General features: G+C 45.8%; 1 protein-coding gene across 3 annotated transcripts; it reads right to left on the bottom strand.

The window, feature by feature from the left end:
- Window positions 1-3437: 3437 nt before the first annotated feature.
- LOC119340709 (aconitate hydratase, cytoplasmic-like) lies at window positions 3438-17857 on the bottom strand. Of its 3 annotated transcripts, none has more exons than XM_037612629.1 (21): window positions 17713-17857; window positions 17331-17447; window positions 15811-15971; window positions 15632-15724; window positions 15351-15536; window positions 15120-15281; window positions 14250-14394; window positions 14008-14150; window positions 13773-13829; window positions 13614-13693; window positions 13467-13542; window positions 12865-13050; window positions 12684-12751; window positions 12438-12556; window positions 12232-12353; window positions 11903-12001; window positions 11042-11521; window positions 10768-10866; window positions 10448-10690; window positions 9221-9336; window positions 3438-3599 (listed from the first exon to the last, which is right to left on the bottom strand). In XM_037612629.1, the coding sequence occupies exons 1-20, from the start codon at window positions 17714-17716 to the stop codon at window positions 9262-9264; spliced, it is 2715 nt and encodes a 904-aa protein (XP_037468526.1). In that variant the 5' UTR covers window positions 17717-17857; the 3' UTR covers window positions 3438-3599; window positions 9221-9261. The 3 variants fall into 3 exon arrangements, with proteins under 3 accessions (XP_037468526.1, XP_037468527.1, XP_037468524.1); XM_037612630.1 differs by lacking the exon at window positions 3438-3599 and having other exon boundaries at window positions 8999-9336; window positions 11042-11283; window positions 11359-11521; XM_037612627.1 differs by lacking the exon at window positions 3438-3599 and having other exon boundaries at window positions 8999-9336.
- Between the last annotated feature and the right edge of the window lie 54 nt (window positions 17858-17911).

The following is a 17911-nucleotide window of genomic DNA, read 5'->3' as shown; positions in this document are numbered from 1 at the left end:
TGTCTTTGCCGTCATCCTCATATACCCACACGGCAAAGCAAATATTTTTATTTTTAAAAAATGAAACAATGTAGAAGCCGTAGATGGCCGAAGGCGTAGGGAAAATCTTTCACAGCTATGACGAACGAACGAACAAAAGTACTTTGCCGTCAGCTAGGCTATGTCTTTGCCATCTGTGTTTTCTTTAGAGACGGCAAAGTATGTATTTGCCGTCAGTTGTTCTTTGCCGTCAGCTGCTGTCGGCAAATTTGTCTTTGCCGTCTGGCCCGACGAAATGCTGACGGCAAAGAACAGTACTGACGGCAAATCTCCTGTTTCCTGTAGTGGGGGCGCTAACCTTGGCCGGGACCTACGCGAGCACAGAAAGGCCCTCCTGCTGGCTATCCAAGCCATGGACGCCCGTGCCGACACCTCCGAGATCTCCCCGGATGAATGGATGCTGAGATATGATCTTGAAGACCAGCTTTCAACCATTTACACGGATGAGGAGGCTTACTGGAGGTTGCGTGGTACCCAACGGTGGGTGCTTCGGGCAGACGCTAATACCACCTATTTCCAGGCGGTCGCGAACGACCGGCGGCGTCGGAACTCCATCCACTGCCTATGGGATGGAGCTACGCCTCTCATTCGCCCCTCGGCCATCCGTGCCCATGTTGACGGCTTCTACAAAGCTCTATTTACCCCCACCCCTCGAGGTGGGGCTAGTCTCGCCTCTGACATTTGGTCGGGTGAACAATTGGTCTCTGTGGAGGCCAATGCGGCTTTGGTGGCCCCCTTCACCGAGGACGAGGTCCTCGCCGCTATTAAGGGGATAAACTCCTCCTCGGCCCCGGGGCCGGATGGCCTGCCCGTAACGTTCTTCAAAACGTTCTGGCAGACCATCAAACCAGAGGTCATGGCCCTGTTTGAGGAGTTCTTCTCGGGGTCCATGGATCTTGGGCGTCTTAACTACGGGATCGTTACCCTCATCCCCAAGGTCCCGGGCGCCTCAGACATCCGCCAGTTTCGCCCCATCACAGTGATTAATGTAATATTGCGGATCCTGGCTAAAGGGTACGCCAATAGGGTGACCCTGCTCGCTGACGTGATTACCCATCCTAACCAATCCGCCTTCATACAAGGCCGATTTATTCTGGATGGGGTGTTGGTATTCCACGAAGTCCTTCACGAAGTCCGGGTGAAACATCACCGTGCAGTCTTCCTGAAACTAGACTTCCACAAAGCGTACGACACGGTTCTCTGGTCCTTCTTGCGGGAAGTGCTGCTCCGCAAAGGCTTTGACGACCGGTGGGTGACTAGGGTGATGCAGCTTGTCTCCTGCTGCCGAACCGTTGTGAACATTAACGGTGACATTGGGCCCTACTTCCCCACCCTTTGTGGGGTCCGTCAGGGTGACCCGTTCTCGCCGTTCCTGTTCAACATGGTGGTGGATGCCCTTGCCACCATCCTTGACAAGGCCAAAGCTGTCGGCCATATTCGCGGCATCGTTCCCCATCTAGTCGGAGGGGGAGGGGTCTCCCTCCTGCAATATGCGGATGATACCATAATAATGGTGGAGGGATCTGTTCAGGATATTGCTAACCTGAAGTTCCTCCTCCTGTGCTTCCAACGGATGTCGGGGCTAACTATCAACTTTGATAAGAGTGAAGTGATGGTTCTTGGGTATCCCCCGAGGAAGCACAGGCTATTGCGGACCGACTGAATTGTTGGTTGGGTTCTTTCCCCACGACCTACCTGGGGATCCCCATTAGTGATTCGCGCCTAACCGTGGCGGACCTTCGCCCCATGGTGACCCGGATGCAACATCGAGTTGAGCCCTGGAAAGGGCGCTGGCTGTCGAAGGCTGCTCGCGTGATCCTCATTAACTCCTCGCTTGCCAGCCTTCTTTGGTTCCTCATGAGCTTCTATAGCCTTCATGAGATGCTTCATCAGGAAATCGCCAAGTACCAATCCAGATTCTTCTGGGCTGGAGAGGGTGATAAGCAGAAGTACCATATGGTGAGCTGGCCCGATATTTGCAAACCCAAGGACCAGGGCGGTCTTGGGATTTTGTCCTCCCGACGCATGAACATCGCTCTCCTGACCCGTTGGCTCTGGCGCATTGCTAATGGTGATGGAGGCCTTTGGCTCACCATCATCCGGAATAAGTACCTTCGGGGCCAGCCACTCGCATTCTGTGAGCGCTCTAGCGGCTCCCAGTTCTGGCAGGCTGTCATCCAGCTGCTACCTGTACTCCGCATTGGCACGTCCATCTCGATTAGTACTGGGTCCTCGACCCTGTTCTGGTTTGATCGATGGATTGGCGACCTTCCCCTGGCCGCGCGATTTCTGGAGCTCTTCGCCATTGCGATCGACCCTCGGGTCTCTGTCGAGGTGGCCCTTATTGACTTAGGGTGCCTCGCCTTCCGCCGCCCCTTCGGCCCACCTGAAGTGGATGCTTGGGATGCCCTCCTCCAGGACATCGCCCTCCTCCCGATGAACATTGCCGACACCCCAGACGCCATATCTTGGCGACTGGAGCCCTCCGGCTGCTTCTCCACCAAATCCCTCTACGCGGCCATCGCCCCCTCGATGGCCCCCGGGCCCTTTAGTTTGATTTGGGACATCCGCTTGCCCCTAAAGATCAGGATCTTCCTATGGCAATGGATCCGCGGCAGCCCCCCGTCCGGCGTTGAGGTCCTTAAGCGTAATGGACCTGGAGATGGGATTTGTCCCCCGTGCGGCACGGTGGAGGATGCGAACCACATCTTCTTCACTTGCTCCACGACCCAGTTTCTATGGTCCTGTTTCCATGAGACGATCGGTGGCCAGTGGTGCAACACCAACTTCCCTGACCTGCTTGTGGAGATTCACGCCTTCCCCCCTCGCTATCGCCATATTAGATGGCTATGCATTGGGGTCCTTGCCTGGATGCTTTGGACCGTCCACAATAAGCTTGTCATCCAGAAGGTGCCTCTTCGACGTGCTACTGACGCAATCCTTAAAATGTGTGGCTACTTGCAGCTTTGGCGGCCGCTTAGCCGTCCCCAAGACCGGGACGTCATCAATACTCTCCTCGCCGACCTTCGATTGATGGCCTTCCGCTTGGCACCTCCGCTCCCACGCCCCCCCTCCCCCGGAGCCCGACTAGTTGCTCTTTGCACCCCAAGTGTGCCTGTTTGTTTTTCTGGTTTTCAGGGTTTGTTGAGCTGTGCCTTCAACATTAACCCTTGGATTTCCCCTCTGTGTGAGACTTTTGTGTGTGTGTGTGTGTGTGTGTGTGTTTGAACCTTATTGGATGTTTAGCTTGGGCACTTGCTTTATAATATAAAGCGGGGCGAAAGCCTTTTTCGGTAACTAGTTCTCGAAACAGGCTTTTGCCCCGCTTTATAGATAAAGTATATGTCCATACAACCACAACTCAAGCACAGTCATAAATGAGAAATGCTGGGGCCACAGCACAAAGACGCCCAAATGAAAGAAGAAGAAACAGAAAGGCCACCAGGGGCAAGCTACGGGACCGACGAGCGATCGGAGAGCTGACGCGCGGTAGACACCAGGGCATCCAGGAAAAGCTGAAGGCGATCATGATCCCTCGGCCTAGCGAGCGGATGCCAATGCTGCAGGAAGGCAAGAAATTTGAAGAACGAGTCAGAAGCACGCCGCGGGGACACCCGCTCAATCACCATCTTGTTGCGAGTAGTCCAGAGAGTCCACATCATAGCCACAAAGATGAGCCAGAACAGTCGACGCTTACGGCCAATCTGAGTAGCCCTAACCTGCGGAAACTCTGCTAGGTCCTGAGCCTCCCACTCTGGCCCTAGAGTCTCACAAACAAAGCACCAAAGTGCCTGCACTACTACGCAAGAAAACAAAGTGTGCGTTCCCGTTTTCGGGACATGGCACAAAGGGCAAAGGCCATTGCCCGGACCATGGCATTTCAGCACCTCGGTCCCCGAAGGCAGACGGTCACGGAGAAGCTGCCATACAAAAATCTTAATCTTCAAGGGTGGTGCCTTCCACAATGGGGATAACCACTGTAGAAGCGGCATACGACATAATGCCTGATAGGCCGAACTAACGGAGAATTCACCCGAAGGAGAAAGGCTCAAAGAAACAGAGTTAGGGTCCGAGGACAAAGGAAGTGGGACTACTTCCCTCAGGTCAGTCCATTTCCGGACCTCATCTGGACCGAATGAGCGGCGGAACGCAATGTTCCACCCCTCCTCCAACGCAGCCGCAGATACAAGAATGGCCGGGTCATCACAAATCGCAAAGAGCCGCGGGAACCGCAAGCGGAGAGGCTCGCCCTCGAGCCAGGGGTCCAACCAAAATTGGGTCCCAGAGCCATTGCCAACCAAGAAACGCACATCCAACCTAATATCTTCCTTGATGGCCTCAATAGATTTTTAGAACTGGGACCCAGCTTAGTGAGAGCAAGCCATGAGGGGTTGACCCTGCAAGTACTTGGACTCAACCAGCTGCAGCCACAACCCCCCATCTCCCCGCCAGATCCGCCAAACCCAACGCAGCATAAGTGTAACGTTCATCCGACGCGATGCAGGGATGCCCAACCCACCTCGATCCTTCGGCAAGCAAATGTCAGCCTACTTCACCATATGATACTTGGGCCGACCATCCCCTACCTGCCAGAAGAACCTAACTAGCTCCTTGTCAAAGGAGCTATGCACCCCATCATATACATGGGGAGGCTGGCAAGGTTAGAGCTAATGAGGACAGTTTTGCTACCTTTAGAAGTGAACCGACCGCACTAAGGCTCCCCGAGACGCTACTCGTCCCACAAGCGGATCATACCCACTCACCAAGATGCTGGACTCAGCCAGAGGCATCCCCAAGTAAGATATGGGGAAGGATGCTAGTTGCCTCGATTTCCTTGCGTTTCACCACCAAAACATGCTACTATTTCTTTTGGTAGGCATTTAATCCCAGATTTCAGCATGAAAGTATTCGATAAATTTCAAATCTGGGCGCAAGGAGTAGACCGAGTTTCTTCACAATCTACTCTTATCTTTTGGATGGTTAGAAACATGCATGGTGTGATGGTGGAAATAGCTTTCTCTTAGCCCTTTGCACTATACAGAGAAGACAATAAAAAGCCACTATCTAGCAATTAATGCCTACATATATATGCCAATAAATATCTATACGTAGATCAAAAGTCAACCAAAAAACATATGCCAATGGCTCCTTGGGCGTTTCTGATGGTCAAAGGCAAACAACGTCTACAACCTCCCGCTTGCATGCGCACGCCCTTGGCAGCTATCACACGATACACAAGCAAACAACATCGTTGGTGCTCTCGAGGAACTCGATATCCCGTCGATAATAACTCGTACTCCCTCTGTTCCTAAATATAGGTCTTTCTAGAGATTTCAACAACTGACTATATACATAGAGATTTCAACAACTGACTATATACAAAGCAAAATAAGTGAATCTACGCTCTAAAATATGTCTATGTACATCTGTATGTGGTAGTCCATTTGAATTCTCAAAAAAGACTTATATTTAGAAACGGAGGGAGTAATAAGATAAGAGAGAGCAAAGGAGCTTTACATAAAGTCATTATTATACAAGCAATAAAACCCCGAGAACCCACGGATACCCAGCCAGGCCATCCGGAGCCGGGAGCTGCACTCCCCCGTATGCATGCAAGGCAACTCATTAATCGAGTACACTAAATACTTTAGCAGGATGTGTATCGCCAGCGTTTAATGGCCAGGCCGGGGCAGGGGGCCCACGCCGCGGTCCACCCACCCAAATTCCCGACGCCCCGCCGGCCGGCCTGGCGCCACGACGATTTGAGCAGAAGAAACAGAAATAGCAACCCATCAAAATCAGATCGGAGCCGTTTTTATTCCTAAAAACGAGAGCCATGATCACAACCTACTCGCCGCGGTGGGCTTCCTCCTCGCCTCGCAGATAAGGATTTGCGCTTGCCAGTTCCCACCACCATTACTCCCGACCGAGGAAGGAACGCGTTCGTTCATCATATATATGCGTCCGTTCCTACTCCTTACCACCCGGAGCGCCGGCGGCTATCCCTCCCACTTCTCCACCACCGCAGCGCCCAGCTATAAGCAGCCATCGACTTCGTCTCCCCACCCAGCCACCAAACCGATCCACTCCCCTCCCTCGCTCCGCCTCCTCCTCTGATCCGTCCCTACATGAGTAAGCGGAGCGGCCTGCTCTGCGTCCTGCTCTTGTCGCTGGTGGTGCTGCTGCAGGCTGCCTCTCTCCGCTTGCCCGTGGCCGCAGGCAGCACCCGCCAGCTCGTCGTTGCTGCTGCTGCTGCTCGGATTGGAGACGAATTTTTGTGTCAAGATCCGATCGGGCGACCCAGCAGCAGCAGCGTCATGTTCAGCAATGCTGGCGACGAGCTCAGCAGCCTACCCGCTGCTCCTGCTGCCGCCTTCACCCAACAGGGCTTCACTGCTCCTGGTGCCGCCTTCAACCAAGAGGGCTTCACTGCTCCTGCTGATGCCTTCACCCAAGAGGGCTTCCTTGGTGACGAAGCCTTCTCATCAGGTGACAAATACCCAAAAGAAGATGAAGACGAACTGCTATCCGGTGATGGATATTCAAGAGATCCCGAGAGATCTGTTGAAGAAGAAGGGCCTCTAGGCGAAGAAGAGGAAGACGGAGATGATCTGTTGCTCAGCGTTAAACAAGGTCCTCAAGTTGAGCCTAGCAGCAACAACTATGAATTGGATGGGAGCAGTGCCAACGTGCAGTGCCCTGAGTGCGGGAAGCTCTTCAGGAACGACAAGTCCATGTTCGGTCATCTCCGAAGCCATCCCAATAGGGGGTACAAAAAGGGTTCTGGTCATCTCAAAAGCCGTCCAAGCAAAGGCTACAAACCACCTGCCAGGCCCAGGCCACTGCCGAGCCGCAACGGTAAACTGTCGCCACTGCCAAGCCGCAACACTAAACTGTCGCCACTGCCGAGCCGCAATGCTAATCTGTCGCAACTGCCGAGCCGCAACGGTAATCTGTCGCCACCTGCCAACGACAGCAGTCGCGTGGCCAGGTACAGCCAGCGTGATCCCGAATTAAGTAGATTTGAAGTAATGATCGCTTACGTGATGCTCACGCTTAAGCAACGCGGTGATGGGGTAGCGCAGGATCAGTCTCACAAGAGAAAGCATGAGTCCAGCGAACTAGATGTTCCTGAAGAAGATTTGGTAAGGAACCAAGCAGGAGATGATGTCATGCTCGGTGATAACCATGGCACCTCTGTTGCTGAGATGCTAGGAGATGATGTGGTGCACCGTAGCGAACAAGGCAGTTCCCTTGTGGAGATGGCAGTAGATGATGCCGTGCTCGGTGATAAACATGGCACCTCTGTTGCTGAGATGCCAGGAGATGATGCGGTGCACCGTAGCGAACAAGGCAGTTCCCTTGTGGAGATGGCAGTCGATGATGTCGTGCTCGGTGATAAACATGGCACCTCAGTTGCTGAGATGGCAGGAAATGATGTCGTGCTCGGTGATAAAAATAGCACCTCAGTTGCTGAGATGGCAGGAAATAATGTCGTGCTCGGTGATAAACATGGTACCTCAGTTGCTGAGATGCCAGGAGATGATGCGGTCTACCGTAGCGAACAAGGCAGTTCCCTTGCGGAGATGGCAGGAGCTGACGTGGTGCTCCTGAACGAGCACCACGGTTCTGCTGCAGTGATGGCAGGAGATGACGTGGTGCACCGTAGCGAACAAGGCAGTTCCCTTGCAGAGATGGCAGGAGATGATGTCATGCTCGGTGATAAACATGGCACCTCAGTTGCTGAGATGCCAGGAGATGATGCGGTGCACCGTAGCGAACAAGGCAGTTCCCTTGCAAAGATGGCAGGAGATGACGTGGTGCTCCCAAACGAGCACCACGGTTCTGTTGCAGTGATGGAAGGAGATGTGGTAGTTCGCAACGAACATGGCAATGTCGAGGTACCAAGGAAGAAGGGGAGGAAGAAGTCCAAAGAAAGCACAGAGGCACGTAGAAAGGAGAAGGTGCCCAGTGCAAGTACGGTCAAGCGTTCTTACACATGCAAGCAATGCAAGGCAGAATTCCCCACACATCAAGCTCTGGGCGGGCACATGGCTGCGCACAACAAGGACAAGAGGATCCAGGCCCAGAATGAGCAAGCAGCAGCAACATGGGAGGCACATCAGAACCAGATAGACCGGAGCCTAAACAGGCTGGTAACCAGCAGCATGAAACCAGCATGGGAGGCACATCAGAGCCAGAAAGGCCAGAACCCGAACAGGCAGGAAACCAAAGGTGGCGGTGAGGAACCCAGGCAAGGTGGCGGCATGTTCATGTCCACCAGAGAACTGCTTATGGAACGCTACACCAAGCTGTTCAACCAGGGGTGGCTATCCAGGCAGGAGGCTGGAGGGTCCTCCAAGAGGCAGCACACTGAGAATAAGGATGGTGGCTCTCCATCGATAGCGCCGCCCCTTGCAGATGGAGGTAGGCGCAGGCCATTTGACATTGACCTCAATGCCGTGGCTCCAGAAAAGGAATAGAACAAACACATACCTTTTGTGTGTTTTAGGGAAAAGCAGGAATAAATAAAGCCATTCTGTAGGCATGTATCTTGAGAGAATCTTGTACTTTCACAACAATATTATATAATGTCTCTCCAAAGCTATACTTCCCAACAATACCCAGCAGAAAATATGTCATGTGAACACAGGTAAATTCGCCACCATGACACACTAAGAATACTATATATACTAGTAAAGATTGAATAGTAAATTTTATTTTGCGTCTATGGATCAGAATTAGTTCCAGACTAAAGTTTCCAAATAGTAGAATCGTGCTTGCAGTAAATCAATTCCAGACTATATCATTTTTAAAGACTAGTACACTTGATTTATCGACCAATGGACAGCATATATACATTCTTACTGATTTCTAAAAACTGCTGCATAATGCAAAAACATAATTCTATTATAATATTCATTAATATGGTCCAGTTGTAAAGTCAAATAAATAAGAACCTGCAAATTAACATATTGAGTATTAGCATGTGACGTATTCTTTGTTATCCGATCTCACATGCATGCTAAAGGATAGTCAGATACATACAAATCATGCTTGAACATCGGTTGTTTATTGTAATCTCCTTATTTCAAAGCTAAGATAAAAAGCATCATAAAATTCGTACTACAGGACATAATTAATATATACAAGGAAACGCCAAAAGAAGAAAGTTCTGGACCTCATGCTTTAATTTCCAATGCAAACATGCTCTCCAAGATACTAACGTGCTGAATTGATAAGTTTTCGCATAAGGTATTGTAGTATTCTCCCATGATCAAAGTAAGACAGTTCCACCTGCAAAATCATGTTTAAGGCAAAACCTTAAATTCTGTATGCATACTACTTGAAGAAATTATATATAATAAAAATAAAGCCATATCATACAGCCTGTCTACTAAACTATGCATATTTCATTAGAAATGAAATTTGATCATACAAAAATCAACGTTCTACTGCATCCTAAGATGTTATAAATAAGGAAATGTTGAAGACATTGCATTAAAGCTCAGGAAGATTGAAGTATTTTTTCGTTAGCATAAATTCTCACACGAAGTTCTTTGGGGTTTCATCTCCATAATAGTGGCTGAATTTTGATGTTGGCTCGCCAAGCCTATCACAACTCTCCTCCTTTATCTGGGCTTGGGACCGGCTCAGGATAGACAAAACTTGACATGGGAGGAGTCCATAAACAGGGACCTGAAGGACTGGAATATCACCAAAGAATAGCCATGGATAGGGGTGCGTGAAAGTTAGCTATCCACGTACCAGAACCATGACTAGGTTTCGAGATCTTTTAGGTTTCCACCCAACTTGTTTGGGACTGAAAGCTTGTTGTTGTTGTTGTTGTTGTTGGTTGTCAGCATAAATTCTCACATGATATTAAAAATATAGATTTAAACAGTTTTTTTTTATTTTGTACATTTCTTATAAATATATTCTATAGTTTCATAATATATTTCAAGAATTTCCTGAGTTATGTTTATCTCGTATCTTTTGTATGATCAAACGTCAACCTAATGTGGCGTCAATAATACGGCACAAATAGATGCAGCAAAAGAGAGAAGGTTGGTTTTAGATGGCATGAAGTATTTTCAGTACAGGAACAACTCCAGAATATATATGAAATAATTTACTTCTCAATTTCACATTCCTTACATACAGAAGCAGCACTAGTTAGCATCCTTAAAAGGAAATTAGTTTACAGAAAATTAAAGGCTCCTAGAGGATTAGATACTTGAAAATTATATGCAGTATATTCTGAGAAGTACTTTGTAATTTGTTATTGGATTTAATAAATATATTATGATATTTTGTTAGTAAAAGTTGTGTTTTAGAGATCATATCTATGTCTAATATTACAGCTTTCAGGGAAACGGAAGGAGTAATAAGTAAAGGTTCCATTTACCTCTGTGTCAAAGCGAAGCGTACACGTAAACGATTTTCGTGTGCTTGTGGTAACAACAATATCCTGGCCGGGCTGCATTTCATGAATACTGCTTGGAAGATGAATAGTGTATTGTTCTTGTCCAGTCAAACCAATTGAGTCCATATCTTCTCCAGACTTGAAGCACAGAGGAATTACACCCATCCCGACTAAATTGCTTCGATGGATTCTTTCGAAACTTTTGGCAATTACAGCCTTAACTCCCTGCGGCGACACATTATTCCATGAGCCTACAAAGTGAGGACGTGCAAGGCAGGAAACTTCCGTACTAAAATATTTACCAGCAACATAGTGCCTTTTGCATCCCAGTCCCTCGAACTTCCAGTCCCATATTCAGAACCCGCCAATACAATTGTGTCTTGCCCATCATTCTTATACCTCTATCAATAGTATGGAGAAAAGAAGAAACATGAGTAGCACAACTGCTCTTTTTCACAAATAGAAAGTTCTAAAATTTTTTGCAGCAGGAGAAATAGCCATCAACTAATTCATGAATATGGGAATTATGGACAGTGGAAAAAACCAAGACCAGTCTTTTTGTGCAAAGGAACTAACCATGGCAGCATCATAGACATAAAGCTTCTCTCTTGTTGGAATGTGAATTGTTTTTGGTCCAGGTTCACCGTCCAAAAGCTTGTTGACAATCCTAATATTGCCGAAGGTTCCCCTCATCATTACTTCATAGTTTCCGCGACGGCTGCCATACGAATTAAAATCCCTGTGCTTCACAGAATGGCCAACGAGATACTTGGCAGCTGGGCTATCCTTGTGAATGCTCCCAGCTGGTGAAATATGATCTGTCGTTACACAGTCACCAAAGCTCAACAAGCAGTAGGCATCCTTTATACTATGAGGCCCAGGTGGATCCATACTCATGCCTTTGAAGAAAGGAGGCTCACGAATGTAGGTTGAATTAGGATCCCAAGAGTAAACATCTGCAGTTGGAACCACCAGTTGGTTCCACATGGGATTGCCTTTCGTGATTACCTCATAAGTACTTTTGAACATATCAACCAAGACATTGGAATGCACAATCTGTGATTTGCATTGTCAGCACACAACAATTAGAATCACCATTGAATAAGTTCATGTATGTCGTTTGTGTTAGACGTAGTGAGGGCAGTACCCGTGCGTATGAGGGTGATACCCAAGTGTGTCTGGATATGTTGTGTGTGTCTGTGTGTGTTAGGATATTTGTGGTATTCCACCTCTTGTATATATATAGTACAAGGGTAGCACCCGTGTGTATAAGGGTGATACCCGAGTGTGTCTCTAACAGTTAGAAGTGCCAATGTCCAACAGGAGTGCAGCTCCATTGCTAAATTGAATCTTGTTTGTGCAAAGGTGCATATGTGAATGCTGCCTATTCAACCTTTCCAATGTGATGTGCATCAATTGCTTTCCAAGAAAACTTACTTCTGATACTTCCTCGCTAGATGGCCAGATGTCCCTTAGGAAAATTGGTCTGTTGCCCTTTCCAGTTCCAATTGGCTCCTCTTCAAAATTGATATCAACCTAAACACGACACTCTAAACATAAGAATCCATACGTTTTGGGGAACAGGATCCACTTTTCTTCTTCTATTATCACAGTTTCTAATTGGCAACATGATTTAACTATACAAAACAACCACTATGCTAATGGATATTAATAGCAAAACATACATAACAAAATACCCTATAAGTTACATATTTTTACGTTAGCTGGAAAGCATCATTGCAAACATTTACAATATTTCCACTTACGGTGCCAGCAAGAGCATATACAACGACTAGAGGAGGAGAAGCAAGATAATTAGCTTGAGTTAATGGATGTATCCGCCCTTCAAAGTTACGGTTTCCAGAAAGAACAGCAGCCGCGATGATGTCTAACAAAAAGATAAAAAATTATTCTAGTGTCTTCAATATGATACTTTGAAAGGAGTGAAGAGGCACATGCAAGAAGATAATACCATTTTCTGTAATTTCATCTGCAACGATTTGATCAAGATCACCTGAATTTCCGATACAGGTAGTACAGCCATACCCAACTAGATTGAAACCCAGGTCGCTCAAGTACTTCAGCAAACCACTGAAAATGTTATATTGCATCCATGATCAGTATGTTTGGAGGTTACAATACATAATTGCATCCAGGCCGGATTGCAGGAACAACAATAAGGGGCATATGATGAATTAACTGACATGTAGAAACATACCTCCTAAGCAGATATTTGGTAACAACTCCTGACCCAGGGGCAAGACTTGTTTTAATCCATGGTTTGACCTTACCAAACAGAAGTAGGCAATTGAGTACCCTGGCTAGCCAAAAGGGCAGAGAAGGAAGATGCACACCTACAGTAACTATAAACTATTGACCATAATTAACCAAGTGCTGACCTCGAGGCCCAACTCGTAAGCTTTCTTTGCAACCAACCCAGAAGCAATCATAACGGTGGGGTTTGAGGTGTTTGTGCAGCTTGTGATAGCAGCTATGACAACAGTCCCATGTTTAAGCTCTGCAGTTCGCCCATGAAAATCAAACTTCACAACTCTATTTTGCAAATCTTTTGGGATACCATAACCCTGAAATAAATAGAATGAATCATCCTTGCTTCTGTCTTCTCAAGAGAATAGTTACATTAGGTAAAGCAAACACACTCAACATATCTTATGACCTAAAAATACCATGGATGTTAGTCAGCGCATGAAGCTATTGGAAAATGAGCAAAATTGGTAATTTTAAAATGTATCAGCACAGCCCATGAACTTTTTATGAATACAGACTTGAGACCAGAATTCTGGAATTTGTTTGCGAAGACAGGACAAGAGGCACACTTATAGGCTGTAACTAACGTCTAACGTAAGTTTTGATATATTATGTTTGCTCTCTTGCACAACACCTCAACCACTTGGAATAGACTTAAATATATAATCTAGGCATCAAGATTCCTTCAATTAGTATGAGCAAACAAATTTTATTTGTCTGATGATCTCCGCACCTTGAAACCAATTTTATTTTCCAGACATGCATGCCAGTCTGTCTTCATGTCTTTTAAGGTGACTCGATCATGAGGTCTGCAAGAAGAGCTTGTATTAAAACCATGCAAGAGAATGGAAGTATACCACAACATAACAGGATAAATTACCTCTTCGGACCAGAAATACATGGCTCAACATCTCCCAGATCCAATTCTATGTATGATGAATATGTCGGTTCTATTTTAGGCTAAAATCATAATGGAATACGCAGTCAATATTCCTGCATGGTGTTCACTATATTGATAACAGTGAAGAATTAAACTTACTTCATTGTAATCCACAAACATTTTGTTTGCACGTAGATATGCCTCTATTGTTGATACCTACATGGTCAAAGCATTCAGCATTACCGAATAAGAATGTAGTTCTCAGTAGAAATTATGTTAACCATCAGGACATGGATATACTAGTGTACGTTTTTGTTCCAAACAGCATCTGCAAAGCATAGTAATGTATATGTAGCAAAGTCATTTTGAAAGAACAAACAACCATTATACTCACAGTTTCATCTTCTCTTCCAGTCATTTTAAGATATTCTAAGGTGATATGGTCAACTGGAAAGAAACCAGCAGTTGCTCCATACTCTGGTGCCATATTTGCAATTGTTGCTCTATCAGCCAATGCAAGCTCTTCCATACCTCGGCCTACACTTACACAGTAACAAAGCTAAGTTCCTGATAATAGCCGCTAACTGTTTGTGACAGGACAAAGGATATCTGCCAATGATCCAGACAGTAAAATACCATAGAACTCCACAAACTTTCCAACAACACCATGTTTCCGAAGCATTTGGGTAACCGTGAGAACTAGGTCAGTTGCTGTGACCCCATCCCTTAGTGTTCCATGTAGCTTGAATCCAACGACAGCAGGTAATACCATGCTCATGGGCTGCGGACAAAATATAGAAGAGGTAAATATATAAAGCATTCACTGAGCTTGTGGGAAAATTTTGTTCTCATGTACTATCGATTCATGGCTCGGTAGTCGCTGAACATTTAATGTTCATCAAAACTGCAGCAACAGACTGACAGGATCATTTACATGTTCCCAACAACTACCTAGACTAAAGTTAATTGTTATATTGATAATTTAATCTCTTGTAACCCTGTGCTCCTGATCAAATAAAACTATCTGCCCTGAAGGTGGTTCGAGGTCCGAACATAACATGAAGAATCAGCTAAAGGAACTATCTTTGCGAAGAATCAAATGGCCACCATGTTAGTCAGAAAGTTCAGGTCTCTAGACTCTGATCGGAAGCAATTTATGTGTTCCACATTACAGATTACTAGGTTGCTAATAACTTTAATTCCTGCTGTAGTAACAGACATGCTTTTATATTAAGTATGGTGATAATGGAATTAAAAAAGTATGCTGATAACTGAATATCTGAGCAAGGCAAAACATGCAAAACAGGGTCCTTGCACCATTTATGCAATAGTTTTAGTTGCAATAGTCAAACAATTATAAACATCATACTTGATTTGATCCCTGCGACAAATTGTTTCAAACTGAAAAACTAGCAAAAGAAACAGGCAAATATCACTCAGCATACTGTTTTCCAGGAAATTGCATATGCAAGCACATGTCAAGGCCAAAAGAATTTGAGCATGTACCTGACCAAGCATAGCTGCCTCAGCATCAATCCCTCCACCCCCCCAACCAACAACACCCAGTCCATTTATCATTGTAGTGTAGGAATCAGTCCCCAGGACACTGTCGGGATAAAGAAGGCCATCTCTGTTGAAAACAACTCTGGCAAGATACTCAAGATTTACCTACACTAGATAACATAATATAAGAGTTCAGACATAAAAAAAGGGAACCCTTGATTTTATTCCTTTCACCTGATGAACAATACCAGAACCAGGAGGTATGATAAGCATATTGTGAAATGCAGAAGACCCCCATTTAAGGAAGGCGAACCGTTCCTTGTTTCTCTCGAATTCCAGTTCCATATTGGCCTGTATCGCATTTTGTGACCTCACCACATTAGCAGTTACTGAGTGATCAATTACAAGATCTGCTGGAACCTAAAAGCAGAAATACGGAACTGTATATTAACTACAAAGAATATGTGAAAGGAAATACCCTCTGACTAAATATAGTATAGGAAATAATTTAATACCATCGGGTTAATCTTGTCAGGATTGCCACCTAATTCCGACATTGCGTCGCGCATGCTTGCAAGGTCAACAAGGACAGGCACACCAGTAAAATCCTAAGCCAAGGTATCATTAGAAAATCCTGCATGCAAAGAGTTTTATATGGGAAATCAACTAATGTTAGATCCTTGTACAGACGCACCTGAAGTATCACACGTGAGGGTTTGAATGGGATTTCAACTTGCTCCAGGGAGGTCTTCTCCCAGCCCATGATCTTTTCTACATCCTCCTTGGTTATTTGGAACTCGTCACAATTACGCACCGCAGATTCAAGAAGAACACGAATGGTGTATGGCAGTTTATCTGGAGAAGGCATCACCAAGCACTCTAATAAGTGATGTACTTCCTTCACCGTTCCTAAATGCAGCTTTGACAAACATTTTCTTATGATGTTCAATATATTTGCAAATATGTTGTTTGGTCCAACTTCAACCCTTAACTATACAACCTGTTTATAATAAACACTGAACTTTATAAAACCATTTAACCTGAGCCATAGCGTGATACTTGATAGTTGATTTTGTATTATAGGATTTTAAAAAATTATAAAATTCACAGGGGTAGCGAGTGCTCTGAAATGATTGCGAAAATTCAATCAACAGTATGAATATATGTGTCCTGTGTAAAAATGAAAAGACAAATTCCTTTATCTCTTGTGGTTTTTTTGTATAGAACACAAATAGTTATACTGTATGATGCAGTTTTGATGGTTCTCACTTTATAGCATTTCCCTTAGGCATGAATTGTTTCAGATTATTGGTAACCCTTGGAGACCAACCACCCTTCAAGCCTTCCCACAATATTTAGGGTGGTTTTGAACCTATGAAACTTCAGAAAGCTTTGAAGTATGGAAGACTGAGAAACTGCAAATATTCATCCAAACATATCCGAGTATTTGTCCTCTGTAACAAAACAGTACTCTGTTTATCTATTCTCATTTCGTAAAATATATTTTTGGATGATATAGTATCATAACATTTACTGCATATATCAACTGTTTTACATTTTTTGGAAACCAGAAATTACGAAAACATTATACAAAACCAAGGAAGGGTTCAGTTTAAATGATTTTAGAATTCAGTGTTTGACATAGACGGTTTCATAGTTCAGAGCTTATGTTGGACCCAGCACCATAGCTCATGGTTAAAAATGGACGTTTTGCTACAATAAAACTGCAATGGAATTGTTGTAAAAAGAAAAGCCTAGGGTACCAACGCTAAAACAGAAAACTTGGAGAATATCATTATTACACAACTATTAGCCACAGCCCACATGTAACATGCGCCTGGCCCTGCATGCCATTCTTGCATGTGACGATTTATTCCAACCTATACCCCTTTTATTATGGCATATTCATTTTCATGCAGTTTATACAAGCACGTGTTACTGTCCGAATAACAAACCGGTTTGACCGTTAGCGTGGTCGTGGTGGAAGCATTATTTGTATGAAGCGGTTTGACCGTTAGCATGGTTGCGGAAGCATTAATTGTATGTGAAATGCTGTTTTGTCCAAACATTTCAGTGGATTTCACGCGTGGATTCGAACGCAGGGTGCGCGAGTTTACCACCGCAAGATCTATCCACCGAGCTAGCGGCCGGTTCTCTCGTGGAAGCATTATTAATTTGTATGTGAAATGCTATTTTGTCCAACCCAGCATTTACCTATTCGCTGATCGCCTAGGTCGGGGATGCTGTAGTAGCTGCCACAATTGCCACCGTCGCGGTCTCGGAGCCCCCTCAAGGCGAAGCTGAATGGATTGCTGTTGCTGCTGCTGGTAGCTGCACACATAATCATCAAAAGTGCCTGATTTAGTTAAACTGATTCCATGAACTGCTACAAAATGACGTGAGAGCCGATCCCCTAAGTCGAACCGAATTACGGACCACAACGACGAAACAAAAAGGAAGGCTAAAAGCACATACACTTAAATTAACCCCAAAAATACGGCGAAATTCTTTGCAGCAAGGAGCAACGAGGACTCGACGTGCCTCGAAGATAAAAGTAAAAGTACAGAAATCGAAAAGTTGCAGCAGAAAATCGTACCCATGGCCACCGGACCGATCGGACGAAGAGGGGAGCAATGCGACGAGCGGCAGGCGGCGGGGGGATAGCATTTGGCGCGTGGCGTTGATGAGGATGGGGAGGCGCCGAGGTCGAGGCGCTGTCGTGGCGGGGCGAGGAGGAGGGACGCGAGCGGTGCGCCTCGTGTCCCCCCGCGGCATTCCCCACCTGGACGACGACG

This window comes from Triticum dicoccoides, chromosome 7B, assembly GCF_002162155.2.
Source record: "Triticum dicoccoides isolate Atlit2015 ecotype Zavitan chromosome 7B, WEW_v2.0, whole genome shotgun sequence".
Taxonomy (NCBI): Eukaryota; Viridiplantae; Streptophyta; class Magnoliopsida; order Poales; family Poaceae; genus Triticum; species Triticum dicoccoides.
The sequence above is the reverse complement of the archived record's forward strand: the minus strand, read 5'-3'. Positions and strand labels throughout refer to the sequence as shown.

Coding starts and splice junctions, on each gene's coding strand:
- LOC119340709 (XM_037612629.1), bottom strand. Junction 15,282..15,350: donor GTTCTGGTATTGTTCATCAG/GTGAAAGGAATA, acceptor TATCTAGTGTAG/GTAAATCTTGAGTATCTTGC. Junction 11,522..11,902: donor CTAGCGAGGAAGTATCAGAA/GTAAGTTTTCTT, acceptor TGCAAATCACAG/ATTGTGCATTCCAATGTCTT.